At 41.2% G+C, this 17,175-nt stretch overlaps 1 protein-coding gene across 5 annotated transcripts in view; it reads right to left on the bottom strand.

Moving 5' to 3' along the window:
- SH3RF2 (SH3 domain containing ring finger 2) overlaps nucleotides 1-17,175 on the bottom strand; it is a 114,798-nt gene that overhangs the window by 54,203 nt on the left and 43,420 nt on the right. For all 5 annotated transcript variants that reach the window (XM_045551117.1, XM_045551119.1, XM_045551116.1 and 2 more), the window contains 3 exons: nucleotides 12,643-12,912; nucleotides 9,438-9,533; nucleotides 2,162-2,473 (listed from right to left, as the gene is read on the bottom strand). In XM_045551117.1, the coding sequence (XP_045407073.1) occupies nucleotides 2,162-2,473; nucleotides 9,438-9,533; nucleotides 12,643-12,912 (678 nt within the window). The remainder of the gene's footprint in view (nucleotides 1-2,161; nucleotides 2,474-9,437; nucleotides 9,534-12,642; nucleotides 12,913-17,175) is intronic.

Below are 17,175 nucleotides of genomic sequence, written 5' to 3'. Positions count from 1 at the left end.
ATACTCAGTAGCTATTTATTGGCTGGAAGAGTTACACTGGTCTGTAATCTTTCTATGGGAAACTACCACCTCTAGTCTTCCTTAGGTATATGTCACCACCATCCACCCAGATATTTAAGTCAAAAGTCTTAATTCCTTGATTTATTGAGGACCTACTATGGTCTAGGCACCCTGTGGTGCCTTGATAAGCTAGACACAATCATAGTTCTCAAGGATGTTGGAGAAAAAGGAAGCAGATCTTGTCATTTGTTCAACTTTCTGCTCATCTTTAGGTATAGCTCATATGTGGGGCATATTGAGTGTGCTGTGACAACACCTAGACAAACATGTAGAAATACTTATCCACAGTCATCTGGATTGAGAAAGGGCTGTCAGTACTGTATGGTGGTTCTCTGGGTATAGGATGTGTGAATGCCACACTTAGGAATTCTCACTATTTGTGAAAACTAGGAGGGAATAATACTTGTTTTGAATCCTACTAGGATTCTCCCACTCCAGTCTGGCCTCTCTGTAGATGAGGTAAATGACTAGAAATAAGAGTTAAAAAGGCACGTGGAAAAGGGACTCTTGGCTAAATTTTTTGGGAAGCCAACTTGCAGCTGAGTAAGCTAGCTTATTTCTACAGAGTGTGGGCTGTACTTTCTATATCTGTGTCTATATATAAAGAATGGTTTCAAAAAATTTGGTGACTCTTTGGCTTAATGGTGAGTCATAAGGCTCCCACTTTAGAGAGAGAGAGAGAGAGAGAGAGAGAGAGAGTGTGTGTGTGTGTGTGTGTGTGTGTGTGTGTGTGTGTCTGTGGCAGAGGGATAACTTTGAGTACAAAGCATGTATGTTTAAAAAAGTGTTGGGAATGCATGTGGGATGTTTTATGGGTTTTTTTTTTTAATTCAAGGAGAGAGTATGTGAAGGAGAAAGTGTGTGTGTGTGAGATGCGGGTGCCGAACAGAATTATTAATACACGAGCAGCCAACTTGTCAGAGATCCAGACAGTGGTATGAGATATAAAATGTTGCAGGAGGTGATTGTTTTCCTTTCAGAATAGCACACAGGTCTTTGAGGAGCCCTTGACTTTCTCCTTCCTCCTTGTCTTGTTAAAAAGGGATTACAGTCCAATTAAGCCATTTAATCCCAAGGTGGAAATTCATGTTTAAAAACAAGATTTATGGCTTCTTAAGAAAAAAACACATCAGTGCAAGTTAAGGTTTGTCCTTTCAAGTCGCCACCTGCATGGTTCCAAAGAGTGTTTTTAGCCGAATACCCAATAAGCAGTTCTTCTTAATTATGATACTTTGTCTCATCCCTCTACTGCTTCATCTTTTAAAGCACCCTTCAACCTAAATAGCCACATGCTGTTAGAAATACTGTTTCTGGATGGCTATGACTGCTCCTTGGCTTATCAAGCTTCAGTGACCAGGGTTAATAACAGTGGTATTAAGAGCTAATACTTACCTGGTGCTTGGTGGGTACCAGACATCATGGTGCTAAGACTGTACATACATCATGTTATTAGCTGCTCTATGTGAAAGCACCCAGGGCTGGCTTCATGGGTTTGTGACATGTATAGTCATATCGGCCCCTTCACTTGGTTTAATGCTTTGTCCTTGCCTTCTTGAAATGCTTAATTATTTTAAACAAGGGATTTGCATTTTCATTTTGCACTGGGGTCCACAAATGACGTATGTGATTGAGAACACTCAGTGACTCACAGTTTCTTTTGCTTTCTTTCCACATGATGCCTAATACGTTGTCAGAGAATGGGATAGTGAATCCCAAATTGTGATGCCGAAATCCTCTCTGGAAAATGGGTGGCACCCTCTCTTTGGAGGGAAGTTCTCTAGGGGACAGGAACCATTACATGGCACTTAGCAAGGGAAGGAAAAGTGTCTGTGAGAATTTGGGCAAGTTGTTTCAGCCTTCTAAGCCTCAGTTTCCTCAATTGCAAAATGGGGATAACAGTCATAATACCTAACTCACAGGCTGTTCAAAGATGAAATGAAATCATGGACATAGAGCTCTGATATGCAATACATACAACGTTAGTTATTATTAGTGCATTGTGTGTGGTTAGCAAGTACTGAATATCAAATATTGCTTGTGACATGGTGCAGATCACTTGCCCAACTCCAAGGTGCCCTTATCCCGGGGATGTCTTCCCTACCTGCCCTGAAGAGCTGGGAGGGACGTCTGCCTTCTCCGCGTGGCTGATCACAGAGGGGTTGCTGGAGCTGATGAGCACGGGGGTGCTGATCTCTACCATATGGCGCCCCGAGGGAGAGTGGACCATCCGGTTGAGAGTGTTCAAGGCTGTTGTGATGGAGAACTGCCCGGGCCCCTTCCTCCTGGACCCTGGGCCCCTGCGGAGGGTGGGCGTGTTACCTCTGGAGGATGAGGGCACCAGAGACAGATTTTTTGCTCGGGATGACTGACGGCCTTTGTTCTTCTCCAGGAGGTGTCTTGCGGTGAGGTTTGGCTGAAAAGACAAAAGGTCCGAAGCGAACTTAGTCTTCCTGATCTAACGTGAGTAGCTAAGTCCTACCCAGCCTCGTCTGAAGCCAGGTCAGATGCCACCTCCTCAGTCATTGGTTCAGGTGACCATTTCCTGGTCAACATCATAACAGCTTCCATCTTTCATCAATATGTCCCACTTACTTTGTTCTATCGATAAATTTCTCAAACTTTCCTGCCAAGTAGACATTAGTTTTTTACTGAGGTACAAAGAGTATAAAAATAAGCCACTGATACTCTTTCCTGGTTGGGAGTATTCTTCCTTTACCCATTTCTCCCAGCCATGTCCAGCCCTTTTCACCTGGTGGCTCTCTCTCCTCTCCCGTCAGTCATTCCAGAGTCCCCTGCTGGGCTCCAGCAGCGCCTGGGCTTCCCTGTCGTTGCATTTTCCACTCCACACCATTAGCATTTACCTGCCTTCCCCCCCCCCCCCCCCCCCGCTGGTCTGCTAGCCACCTGGGGGCAGGGACCTTCTACACAGTATTCTCTCCTGTACCCCAGAGTGCGTGCTCAGTGAGAGTTTGTGGAGTAACGGGCGAAGGAAGTTGCTTAAGTACACATATTTGACAAGCTAGAATGTAAATGCATGCAGGACCCGGATCCCTTATGCTAAAACTGTCCTTTACTACTTCCTTTAAATACTTTCATCTCATCACCATTCTTCCTTGTTTTAGACCTCTTAGTCAGTGATGTGCCGGTAAATTAGGAAAGAGAAAGAAAGGAAGGAAGGAAAGAAGGGAGGGAGGAAGGGAGAAAGAGAAAGAAAGAAGAAAGAGAGACAGAGAGAAAGAAAGAAAGACATTGATTTGTAGAGTTTACCAATCTACCAGTGGTTTAACAACTGGCTGGCAAAATTCCTAAAAATGTAACAACTAGCTCTTGCCATGTAGCTCCAGCCAGCTAAAGCGCAACACTGTATTACTGTCTGCCTTCCCCACCGAAATTCCCACAAGAAATATCTTCCCAGTGCCCTACTCACTGAGGGCCCCTGTGGGTTCATTTCCTTTAGAAATCGAAATATGTTGATGAAACAAGGATTTGTGTGAATAACCCTTACATTTCAGGACGATTACTTAAATTTCATTATCATCATTGTCACATGATGCTCTCTAAAACCACACGTCTCAGTCTAGAGGTAAAAGGGAAGTTGCCCATTTGAGAACTTTTAATGACAGTGTGCAGAGGATGAACATAACTGAGATAGAAAATTTTAAAGATGTAATTCTTGCCTCAAGAAGCTTGTCATATTGTGAAAAACTCATCAAGTAGGGGAGTGGGCATTATTCTGTCCACTTTAAAGATGAGACAATTGAAGCCCGGACAGGGTGACTTATAAATGACAGAGCCATTTAAACAAGAACACATCAGGTATCATAAGTGCTGAGCTGTGATACAGAGTGATCGGAGAGTAGCTACCTTAGATGGGGGCGGCAAGAAAGACCCGCTGAGAAGGCAGCATTTATGGTGTGACAACAAATGACAAGAAGGAGCTAGGCACGTGAACATGGGGGCAAGAACATGCCAGGGAGAGGGATTACAGGCTAGTGGGAAAGCTCTAAGGAGGGAAAGAACTTATCTTTTTTGAGAAAAAGACAGAATCAACAAATCGAGAAGGGTGGAACAGAGCAGGTGAGGAGCAGGTGTTCAAAGGGGAGGTCACAGAGACAGGCAGGGCCACACCTCTAAGGCCCCAGGAGTGGGGTGTCCATTTTATTCTAAATATCATAGGAAGCCTTTGCCAAGATTTAGGTAGAGGAGTGATATGATCTGAGTTATGCTTTTAAAAGTCCCTGCCACAGTTTGGCAATTTCTTACAAAGTCAAAGCCATGCTTAGCATCGGACCCAGCAATCCCACTCCTAGGTAATTACCCAAGAGGAATGAAAACTTAGGTTCCCTCAAACACTGGGATGTAAATGTTTAGAGCAGCTTCATGCATCGTTGTCAACAAATGGAAACAACTCTAAAGTCTTTCGACTGGTGAATGAATAAACAAACTCTGGTATATCTGTACAATGAAATACTACTCAACAATAAAAAGAGATGAACCACTGATACGCAGAACAACATGGATAATCTCAAATACATGATGCAAAATGAAAGAAGGCAGGCTCAAAAGGCTACGTTTTGTGTGATTCCGTTTATATGACATTCTGGAAAAAGAAACCTATAGGAGCAGAAGACAGATTGGTGGTTGCCCGGGGTTGGGAGTCAGGGAAGGGACCGACTACAAAGAGGGAGCATGAGGGATTTGGGGGAAGAGTGTTGGAATTATTCCATATCTTGATCATGGTGTGGTTATACAATTATATGTATTCATCAAAATTTATAGAGCTGAACACCAAAAAGAGTAAATTTTACTGCATGTAAATAAAAATAAACAAATGAAAAGCTCATTCTGGCTGTTACTCAGAAGTGCCAGAATAGCACTTAGTAGGGAGACCAATTAGGACGTGACTGAAATTGTTTAGGCAGACTCTGGTGGCAGCCTGGCCCAGGAACAACGCCTTACACGTCCCAGGGCACCTGTTCCTCCATTATTCACTCAATAAAAGGATAATGTACACTCTTTGAATGAAACGAGTAAAATTCTTTATATAGCCATTCATGGCTTTAATGAAATAAATTAATTTTTTCTGCTTTGACCTAATTGTTCTGTCCCCAGGTAAGCCCCACCGTCAGCTTTTCCGACATCAGCATTGACAAAGAGCCCCGTGAGACTCTGCATCTTCCCTGTCCTCTGCCAACATGATTAATAGCTCTGTTGGGGAAGAACTGCAGGTCTCTTAGATTTGCACCCACTCACTTGAAACAATATCTTTGAGGTTCACTGGGCTGAGCAAAGTTCATATAAGCCAGGCAGGCCCCGTTGGAGAAGTCCTAACAAGAATGGGCATAAATTCAGCCTTTGCTTTACCACCTTTGAATGCAGCTACAAGTCAATAAATCAAATGATGCATTAACAAGAAAAATCCTGTGTATGCCAAAAACACCCCACGTCACCCTCGTAAGGCCTCCCTTCCTCCCAATTACTTTGCATGGCACTGGTAATTAAAACTTATTTAAAGAGTTCTCAGCAAGTGCTAGTCTTAATGAAATGACTGGAGTCAAAATTTAAGTAGTGCTTTAAAAAGCTCAATTTGGGTTTCAAGTAATTTTTGAAAACCAGTTTCCCAGATCAGAGCAACCACTTGATTATCCTTTTCCCCTCCTAGCAATTAGGAGAACAAATGAAGCAATGGCTAGTTTAATCATCATCTTGAGGGTTCTCATAATCACTAATTTTAGAGGTGAAGTGGTAGAGAGAGTATCCAAATGAATAATCATTAAATGTAGAAGTTTTGGGAAGATGGGTTTCAGAAATGGGTAATAATATGAGTGGTGCCTTCCCCCCAGCCCTCAGAGGTATAAAGAAGCATCTCAAAAAATAATTCAAGAGACCATGCATAAATTTCTGCAAAAATTTAAGCACCTCCTACGTGTCCATTTAGGTACTAATTGCAGCTGATCTCTGCCCTTGGAGAGTCAACCCTTGTCTGCCAATGATCACAACTGTTCCTCCTCAGAGAAGCTTGCTTGACCCAGCAAAGAGCTCCACCACTGACCTGGGTACACAAATCAGAAAGTGGGGCTGTCCTTGACTACTTCCTCTCCCCTGCCCTGCCAATCTCCCCACTTCTGTCAACCTCCTAGTACTATGGATTCTACCTCCTGAAAGGTCTTTGAATCTACTTGTTTCCGATCTACTGGTCTAAGCCACAGTCGTCTCCTAACTGGGCAATGCAGTAGCCTCCTAACTAATCTTTCTGTTTTCTTCTCCCTTCTCTTCAAATCATTCTTCCCACTGCAGCCAGAGCAGCCTTTAAAAGGAATTCCAAATCTGACCCCTTAAAACGTTTCCATGGCTTCTATCTGCCTTTGCATCTAATCTAAACTCCTTGTGATATGGCAGACAATGACACTCACCCGATATTTCATGTGTTCCCTTATACTTCTCAGCTGACCTGAAGTCAGGAGGGGCTATGTGACTGGTCCAGGCCAATGGGGTGTGAGTGGGAGTGACAATTGTCACTTCCGAGCTGAGGCATTTATTTGCTGACACACAACTCACTCTTCTTCACTTTTCTACTGTGGAAACTAGGAAGCCCACAGGTTCCAGGTGGTGCAGACACCAGATGGCCCAGCCTTGTCAGTCTGGGTGCCTGAGTGACTGTGTGAGCAGAGCCTCTCATCGTCCTCTGCTGATCATGCAATGTGGGTGAGAAATAACGTTTTCTTTGTTGAGTCCCTGAGACTTTGGTGCTGTTTATTACTGCACACAACCTAGCCCACTCTGACGACACAGGACGGTTTACAAAGCCCTCTGTGATCTGTCTCCCATTTACTTCCCTGCCTTCATTTTTTGTTACTCTCTAAGCTCCAGCTCTGGTATTCTTTTGGTCCTTTTGATACATCACACTTCCTCATCCTGCAGGACTTTTGCACATGCTACTCCGTTACCTAAAAGGCTCTTCCTTGCATACTTACTTACCTAACTCTAATCATCTGTCAGATCTTGGCATAAGTGGCATCCGCCGACCCATCCGCCCAGATGGGTCTACTTCAGTCTTTGCATCATCCATCACTCCTGTGATTACAGGAATACTGCCTGACTTTCCAGTTTCTGAGAGTAGGGACCCGTATCTATTTTGTATCTTTAGTACTTAACACAGGACCTGGCATAGCATGCACTCAATGAAAAATTATTAATAGTTGAATGATTAAATCTATATTTAGGATAGGGTCACACTGAATGGTTTGCTTTCCGAATTTTTTCCTAGTAGCTCTGACTACCTTCCAAATCATTTTTCATTCATTCTCTTGTTAAGCTATTTTTTTTTTTAACAGAGTACCTGTTCTGCGTTAGGCTGGCCTGTGAAGTACGATCAACACACCCATCAGGTGCTCACAGAGGAAGGGGATCACTAAGGTTTCAACCAGTAGCTGAAATTTTACGTAAAGTGGGTTGCTATCTGAGCCTTGTAAAATGAATGAAATTTGACACGTAAAGAGAATTGGATGGATATATCTGGAAGGAGTCCCAGCAAGAGAAAAAGCATTAGGAACCAGAGATAGTAAGATGACCAGCCAGCCCTTCTGGACCCTTCCTCCATCCCGTCCATCAACTATTCATTCCTTCAATACTGACTGAATAGAGGGTGGACAGAGAAGCTTGCTATTAATAACTATAGCCACCCTACTCTGCTATCATACGGTAAATTTTATGTTATGTATTTTTTTGTCACAATAAAGCAATTAGTTGCACTATATGAAGCCAGGAAATCTTGAAAACTGTGCAAGGCTCTGAGTACATCATTCATTTCAGAACCTGCTTTAGCTCTTGTGATAGGATGAAATGGTCCCTTTCCATAATATCAAATATTAATATTTCCTTAATTATGCCTCTGTTCTGCTTTCACCCCACCTTCCTAGAGGGCAGAGAGTGTGCCTTTTACTTCTTTCATAGCTCTCCGCTCCCCATTTTTATTGGGTACACTTTATGCGTGCACCCAATAAATGCAGTTGAACAAGGAAAACTCTCTTTTAAATTTTTAATGACTTGCTCCAGGCTAGGGTGAGGCTCATGGCTAGTGAGGTTAGGGACTACAGGTTACATTATTATACTGAAGAAATAGATAGATAACCTAGCACGTTAGCACGTTTTCTTTCTTTCTTTTTTTTTTTTGTAAGTAGCTTTAAAGAAAACAGCAGTAACAAATACATGCTCATTTCAGAAGATTTAGAAAATACAAATTGGCAGAAGAAAATGAAAATCATCTGGAATCTCACCACCTAGTGATCATTACTGTTAACATTTTGGTATATATCCTTCTAGTCCTGTATCCATTTATATACACAATATAAGTAAGTTGGCTTCATATGATTCAACTTATTTTTTTATTGTGGTAAAAAACACATAGCATAAAATTTACCATGTGATAGAAGAGTAGAATCACTATGGTTAGTAACAATGTACTGTATATTTCAAATTGGCTGGAAGAGAGAACTTGAAATGTTTCCAACACATAGGAATGATAAATATTCAAGGTGATAGAAATACCCTGACCTGATCATTACACATTCTATGCATGTAACACAGTATCTGTGCCCCATAAATACGTAAAATATTACATGTCAATAAAACTGGAACATTAAAAAGATTACCATCTTAACCAATTTTTATGTTATATAATTTCCCCCAGACCCATCTTAACCATTTTTAAATATACAGTTCAGTAGGATTAAGTATATTCACGCTGTCATGAAACAGATCTCCAGAACTTTTTTATCTTGCAAATCTGGAACTGTATACTCATTAACTTATTTATTTACTTAACAATAAATCATATATCTTTGCCTAATATCAAATACTTCATCATATTAAATATTATTCTCCAACATTATTGTTAATAGGTATATATTTTTCCATTGCTACAACTTTTAAAAACTAAATCCTTATTGTTGGATATTTAGATTATTTCTGATTTTTCATCATTATATACCACCACACTAATGCTATGGTGAACATTTTTGCACATTTTGTACGCATATCTTTGCCTACTTATTTAAATATTTCGTTACAATAAACTCTCGGATGTGGAATGGCTGACTCAAAGGAGGTGCACAGTTTTAGGATTTGTGATCTGAGTTTATTGCAATTTGGATATGAGAGATTTTGCCAGTTTGCACTCGCATCAGCAGAATGGAAAAGGCCCATTTCCCTACACTCTTGCCAGAATTGGGTATTATCGTCTGACATTTTTTCTTTAGAGATTTTAGTCAGTCCTGAAATAATCCTCATATCAAATAGGAGTTGCTCTCAGGCATCGCAGTGGCACGTGCATATTGCTGAGTGGGCGTGAATGAGATGCATACTTGATACTCACGTACCTCTACAAACAGGATAGGGAAGATGCCTACTTTATCCCCTAACTTGCCTTCTGCCCAGTTCTCATCCACTCGGCTGATCACAGTGATGATATCGTCCTGAAAGAGAAAGGCTCACGGTCAGCATTTACTCTCAGTTTTCAGGTGGTAAAAGCTTTCAGCGGAGATCAGTTTGGAGTCCCAGATGGTATGAGGGGCAAGGACTGTAGCTCATGCATGATTTATTTAGGAAACCTCCCTGCTAAAATGAACTTTCTCCATAAAGGGTAGTATTTAGGTCACCAAGACCATAAGGGGAATAGAAATAATTTGGAGGATCAATGGACTCCAATAGGAAAACTTGGAAACGTTTCTAATTTTTAATCACTGGCAGAGTCCAACCTTTTCATTTAAATTACTCTGATGGAGAAATCAAGATGGAAGCCATAGGGGGACACACCTTTGGCTTACCAAAAAGAATGAATTTTATTCTCATTTTGGAGACTTTTTAGAACCTATTCATTTTTTAATGTATCAGACATAAAGCAGCTTTTTATTCAATTTTTTCTTATTATAAAACATTATATGTAAATTTGTAGAAATGTTTAAAAACACAGATAAGCAAAACAAGGAAAAAATTCTATCACAATATAGATACAATCACTATTAACAGCTTAACATATTTTTTCCATCAAGATAAAACATTTATACACATAAACATATATATAAATGTTTATATGTGTATATGTATAAAAATTGATTTTTATAAACCTGTCAACATACACACATGCATAAAGTGCGTAAATCTTAGATATAAAGTTTAAGGAAGTTTTACATTTGAATATATCCACAAAACTCCTATCCAGATGAAGATATAGAACATTCCCAGCACCCAGAAGTGCTCTTTGCCACAACCCAGCAAGAGGTAACCACTATTCTGACTTCTAGCACTATACATTCATTTTGCCTATTCTTGTACTTCATATATATGAAGTCATACAGAACACACTGATTTTTTTTACTTAATACCATATCGGGAACATCTTTCCATGTCCATACGTGTTCATTGATCCAAACCTGTATATTCATCCACTAAAGACCTTCTGATTGGGCGGGGCGAGGTGGCTCATGCCTGTAATCCTAGCACTTTGGGAGGCCGAAGCAGGAAGATTGCTTGAGGCCAGGAGTTGGAGACTAGCTTGAGCAAAATCAAGACCCCATCTCTACAAAAAAATAGAAAAATTAGCTGGGTGGAATGCACCTGTAGTGTCAGCTTCTCAGGAGGCTGAGGCAGGAGGATTGCTTGAGCCCAGGAGTTTGAGGTTGCTGTGAGCTATGATGACACCTCTGTACTGGGCAACAGAGAAAAACCCTGTCTCAAAAAAAAAAATAAAAGACCTTCTGATCTCTCTGATCTAGTCCAAGTCCCTCAGTAATTTGGATTAATCCAAGTCTAAATTCATTATGCATCATATCTTTTCTTAGCTTCCTCTTACACATTTGCAATTACACATTTATAGGTTTGTACTTACACATTTATGGTTACTACAAATTCACAATTACGCGTTTATAGGTTGTTATTTCTTTAATGACTGTCCACCCTATCAGACCACAAGCTCCACGTGTGCAGGGCCTGTGTCTGTTTTGTTTATCTCTGTTGTTCCGAGCACCTAACACAGTGGTTCCCCTTCAGTAGTCATCCAATAAATACTTCTTGATTGCATGCATGCATGAACAAACACATGAATGTTCGAATAAATTGTACAATTTACTGAGCTAGACAGCACTAGGAAAAGGGCAGCTTCGGGAGGGAAGATCTTAAGTTTAATTTGGATGTGCTCAGTTTAGGAAGACCATGGGATTTCCTAGTGAGGTCTTAGCATTCTATAGCCTTCTAGAATGGATCAAATCCTCTCTTCTCGTTTCTTTGTCATAATTTCTCATTTATGAGGGTGTTTCTTCTTCACAGACTGCCAGCTCTGTGAAGGTAAGGACAATGACTCATCACTTTATCCCCAGTAGCCAGCTTGGCACAGGGATGGGCACAAGGGACGAATGACCATGGGGAGTAAGTGTCCCAGTTTGCAAATTCCCAGAGAGGGTCGGAGAAGCAGATGATGCTTCCTGCTTGCTTATGTCTTCCTCCAGCTGTGTCCCCAGAGCTCAGTGTCTAAGGCCTGGCACAAAGTAAATACTTAATAAGTGTTTGTGAAATTGAACTGACCTTCCTTTAACTGCAGTCTAAGTTTAAACTTTGCTGTTCAGGCTATAGAATGACCTTCCTTAGGAGGTTCTCTCAGACAGCGAGGTTATCTACGTTGAGGGAATCTGAAATAAATGTCATTTTTGGTAGTGGTAGAATAAAAATATTTTACAAAACAAAGACCTATTGTAGCAGTGCCACTTTTTGTACTTAGAGCTACATATAAGGCAAAGAATGAAAATAACTCCAAATTTGGTTTCTATGACAGAATTTGAATGTTTAAGGAATAACAAATACTGGATGCGGAGAGTTAAAGTAGCCTAGACTTTAGGGGAATTGTCATTACTTATGAATGGTGAAGACCATCCGATGGAAAAGAGAGGCAGAAAATATCGTAGGGCAATTGATGTGTTTGGAAAATATACCTTGTAAGAGGTTATTTGTGTATAAAGGTATGATTATATTATTGTATATGTTTGCAGTGTTTTGAATGCTATGTTTAAAACAAAATAGAATGCTGTAAAGGAGTAGAATTAGGTGGCCATAAGTTGGTCAGCAAGAATACCCTTACACATACATGACAAAGAGGTGGCAGCTGCAGTTTTGCATAGCATGTTATCAAACTGTTTGTGATTTTCTGCCCACATGTCTGTTACTCCCATTACTGTGCTAGGACAGCAGGGACTGTGACTTGTTCATGCTCTGTCCCCAGCACCTGCAAAGAGTCAGTGCTCAAAAGTGATTCTAGAATGAATCAATGAATGTGTGGATGTGTATTTTTGTAATTGCAATGGAAAAGCCTTAAGGACTTCTATCAAACTGTTCTTAGATTTCTCTAGAGATTTCACTCCCATGTAGTTTGAATTGTATACACACAATACAATGTATGCACACATTCACATATACATTTATGTATAAAATGTATATAATTTTAAAAATATCAGCAAATATTAAGCAAACGTCTCCAGGTTCTGCCATAGTGTCTAGGCCGTCCCCGGAGACCTTGGCGGCTGACCAGACTCTTACCTTGAGGAAGGTCAGGCAATCGTGGTTCTCACTCTTGCCCTTGTCTCGTAGGTCGAAGTTGTAGAGGGCCCTGCAGAGTGGGGGTGGCGGGGGCAGCTGCTTGATGACTTCCACTGAGCTGGCTGGGAAGATCCCACTGACGCCATTGATCTCCCCCTGGTACCAATTCTCATCAATCTGTCTCCGGAGGAGGATCACATCTCCCTTGTTAAACCTCAGGTCACCAGGATTCTGCCCTCTGTAGTTGCATAAGGCTTTGGCTCGAGGCACCTGCGGTGACACATGAAAATAAAATATGTACTTAGCTTAGAGGATGGAAGGGCAGAAGGTATAATATTAATAACTACAGAGCACTTCCTATGTGCTAAGTGTGTGTGCATCATCTCTTTGAGATAGACACGCATTACCCCCATTTATAAGATAGGGCGACTGAGACACAGAGTGGTAGTAACTTGCATGAGGTGACACAGCTGGGGAATGGCAGTTATGAGCTCTGAATGCAGGCTGCCTTATTCTAGATGCCTTGTTCTTTTTTTTTATTTTAAAATATTAAGGGGGTAAAATGTTTTGTTACCTTTTATAAAGGTTAAGTCGGGGCATTTGGTGTGCCTGTCACCCGAATAGTGTTCATTGTACCCAATAGGTAAGTTTTTACCCATCTGCCTCCCAACTTTTTGATTTCCAATGACCTGTACATCTGTTTGTGCCCGTGTGTGCCAGTCAATTAGTACAGTCCTTGTTCTTAATCACTATGCCAGGAACAGGGTTTTGAACTTGACTCCACAACTATGTGAACTTGAGTGAGTCAGTGACTCTTCCTGATTTGAATTCTGGCTCTACCTCTTGCCACTTGTATGATCATGGTCAAGTTATTTAATCTTTGTTAAACTGTATTCATTATAAAATGGGGTATTAATAGAATGCCTACCTCATTAGGGCTGTCATGAGGAATAAATAATATTTATAATGCATTTAGCATCTTGCCTAGCACATAGTATGTGCTCAATAAAGGGCATCCCTTATGGTCATCATTTATAATGGAAGGCTGGTGATATCTACCTGCTCCTCAGTGTGGATGGGAAGGAAATTGAGGTGAAAACCATCTGAAAATAGAAAATGCTACATAAGAGTGATGCAACATAATTTGTCTTCAGCCTTCTGCAGAAAGTGTAAACCTCATGACTGTTTGGGTCATTACGAAGCTCAACTGAGACAAAGAAACAATTAATCAGAAATCAATCATCAGTTAAAAAAACAGCTCAGGCATCATTTGTCAAATCAGTTGTCTGTCTAAATAATTATTTCAGTTAAATCCATTTTTTTTTTCTAATTGAAACTGGGTTCTCCACACAGAAATGGCTTCACGCTGGTTTTGCTTGAAGTCAGCTTGGTAAACTGAAACTTCTAACAGCTGAGGTTTAATAGAAGGCCATTTAGTCACCTGGAATTGTATTTTATTTTGTGCTTTTCTGAGCAGTGGGGTGCAGTCGTCCTTCACACTGTGGCAGTCTTGCTATTCATAATGGAGTGTAGGGGGGGCTTTAATTCAGGTCTTCGAGAATCTCCCAAGTCTGCCATGTTCATTTGAAAAAAGAATTCCAGGTAGCTTAGGGCTAGAGACAAGACCTGACATCACTTTGCTGATGGGATGGTAGAGTTGTTCCTTTCTGCTGGTTCCCGGATGCAGTCAGGAGAGCCCAGGAATTAGAAAGCCGTAGGAACACAGCTCATCCCCAAGAAACTGGGGGACAAGTGAGCAAAGACGTGTGTACTAGGGGGTTAACACAGTGGTGGAATAAATTATGATACACCCACGCAATGAAAAACTCTCCAGTCATTAAAATTGATGATGTTGATCTATAATTAATAACACTGAGCATTACTGATAGTATACTGTTAAGTGTGACAGAAGAAGTTAAGAACAGTTACGTAGACTAGATTTTCATTACAAATTCACATGTATATTTTTACTTGGGGAAAAGGCTTGATGACTATACACCAACACTTCAGGAGTGCTTATTTCTAAGAGGTGAGATTTTTGAATATTAAATTTTTTTTCCCTAAGTGCTTAGCTATGTTTTCTAACTTTTCTACAATGAAATAATTGTATCACTTATTAAAATCACTTAGGGAGGAGAAAGTGAGTGAAGCTGGGGAATGAGGAGTGAAAGGTATGGGAGGAATTTAGGAAGAAAATAAGCCAAGCTGAGTGTGACAAACAGACCGGGCAGCTACCGTTTTGGGGGAAGATGTTCCTTACCTGAGGGATAAGCAGATAGAAGCAGGATAAGAGCAGAGGATTTCTGGGGAATGACCCAAATCTGCTAGATTCCTAGGGTAGGGTTTATTAGGGAACAATAGTCCCTCCATATTCCTTCTCCCCACTTGTCCATTTTGTGATACAAACCATGTTTTTCTGGGTATATGACTACCTGGAATACTGCTCACATTTTCCAGCCTCCCTGGCAACTAAGTTCTGGCCAGTGAGGTAATGACAGAGACTGATTTTCTTTTCTTTCCCCCATCTTTGCCACATGGAATGTGGATATTGGTCCCGGAGCTCTGGCTGCCATCCTGAATAATGGGGACGAGGGCCACACCTAAACAGGGAGGGCAGGAGCCTGGTCGCAGAGCCGCCACACCCATCCTGGACCGTGTCACTTCCAGACTTTTGTCTGAGAGCAAAATAAACTTCCATCTTGCTTAATTCATTGTCCTTTCAGATTAATGAAAAGAAAAGAATCCAAGCCTCTTTGGTTTTGCATAATAATGAGACTATCAGCAGCTAATATTTATGGAGTGTTTCTTCCCATATGCCAGTTACTGTGCTAAGCACCACACAGTATATTTTATCTAATTCTCACAACAACCTCTGAGGTGTGTATTAGTTCAAATTCCAATTTTCAGATTAGAAAACTGAGAATCAGAGAAGTTAGGAGTTGCCACGTTCACAAAGCAAGAAAGTGGTGGATTTAGGATTCCAACTTAAGTCTATCCTCAAGCCCAAGCACTGGTAAGCTTGTGTTTCTCAAAACGAAGTCTGTGGTTTGCCTGCATCAGAATCCTGGGAGATGCTAAAAATGCAGCCTCTGACCCCCATCCCTGTCCTATGTGATCAGAATCTCTCGGGGTGGGAGTCAAGAAGCTGCACTGTTGTCAAACACCCTCACCCTCCAAGTTTGATGCTACTGGTTGGAACTATAACTTATTATAACTCAAATGGGGGTGATGCATGGAGTTTTGATGTAGGCTTTGTAAATTGCTAACCTGCTTTCTTCTTTTTTTTTTTCCCCCTGGAAGATATTTCCAGTACAACTGGCTTACATATTTTTAATGATTACCGAGAGAGCATATTAAACTACAATTGCACAAAATGCTGAAGTTTCTTTGAAGATGCCTAAACTCTGAAACCTTGAGATAGTACTAATTGCTTGACTATTTTCATCTTTTCTTCATGTCTCTTCAACATAATTAAATATTGTGGACGTGAATTATAATTATTTTTAACATGAAGACCCTCTTCACGTTTGTTTTCGTTGTGGATAATCTCTTCCCTGGTATTCTCAGTTCTACATTCATGCTTATAGAAGACATTGGTTTCCATGGTGCAAAGAGGGGTGGAGGGAGGCCAGAAGGGAGAGAGTGCCTGAGAGTGAATGACTCCGAAGAGGAAATTAACATTTACTGGGGTTCTGCCAGGCCACAGAAATTTTTCTTATGTTATTGCACTACTGCACTTTCCATGCATTATCTCATTCATGTGATCTCAGAACCCTATGAAGTAGGTAGTAGTGCCCTATTTCATCGAGGAGGAAACAGAAGTTCTGAGATGATAGATGTCACCGGACAAGGTCACACAGCCAGCGTATGGTGGACTCAGGATTGGCCGAGGCTCATTTGACCTGAAAGCCCTGGTGCTCCCACCACCCTCATTGTCTGCCATTCAGCTGAAGTCACCTCGTATGTTTTTCCATCATAAAGCTCATTTGGGGCTCTGTTTTGTAATCAAAATCTGAATAGAGTGTGAATGCAATTTGCTTGCTGCCGGCTGCGTGAGCATGAATTATTGAACTGCAGAGCCCTCACATAAAAGTTAAGCACCTGAGGAGGCTCGGCTCGTTGATTCCATCCTGTCCTCCACTGTTCTCTCAAGGGACAATGATTCCAAGTTCCATGTCAGCTCTCACCTGCTGTATTGTTGGTGACAGCTTTTATCACCGATAATGGTTTTCTGTGTCTACAGGGGCAGGGGCAAGGAGGTAGGGGTATGAAGCGCGTGTGTAGGTCTCACTGTCACGTCTTCACCAAGCTCTTCTTCCTTGTGCGTGCCTAAAAGGCTTTCCTTTTCTGAGATTCAGAAGCTCAAAACATCTATGCTTCTATAATTCATATGTTCCATTTGTCTCCTCAGTGGGATCTGGAGACCACAAGAGACATGATTTGGATGCAGAATAGAACCCGGAAACAAGGGCATGAGGATACTTCAGTAGTAAGGTTATGTTGTTGCTTTGCCAAGTGTCCCCTTCTCTGAGT

This window comes from Lemur catta, chromosome 5, assembly GCF_020740605.2.
Source record: "Lemur catta isolate mLemCat1 chromosome 5, mLemCat1.pri, whole genome shotgun sequence".
In the NCBI taxonomy this organism is placed as follows: domain Eukaryota; kingdom Metazoa; phylum Chordata; class Mammalia; order Primates; family Lemuridae; genus Lemur; species Lemur catta.
Note: the sequence above shows the minus strand (reverse complement) of the source record. Positions and strands in the feature narration are given on the sequence as shown.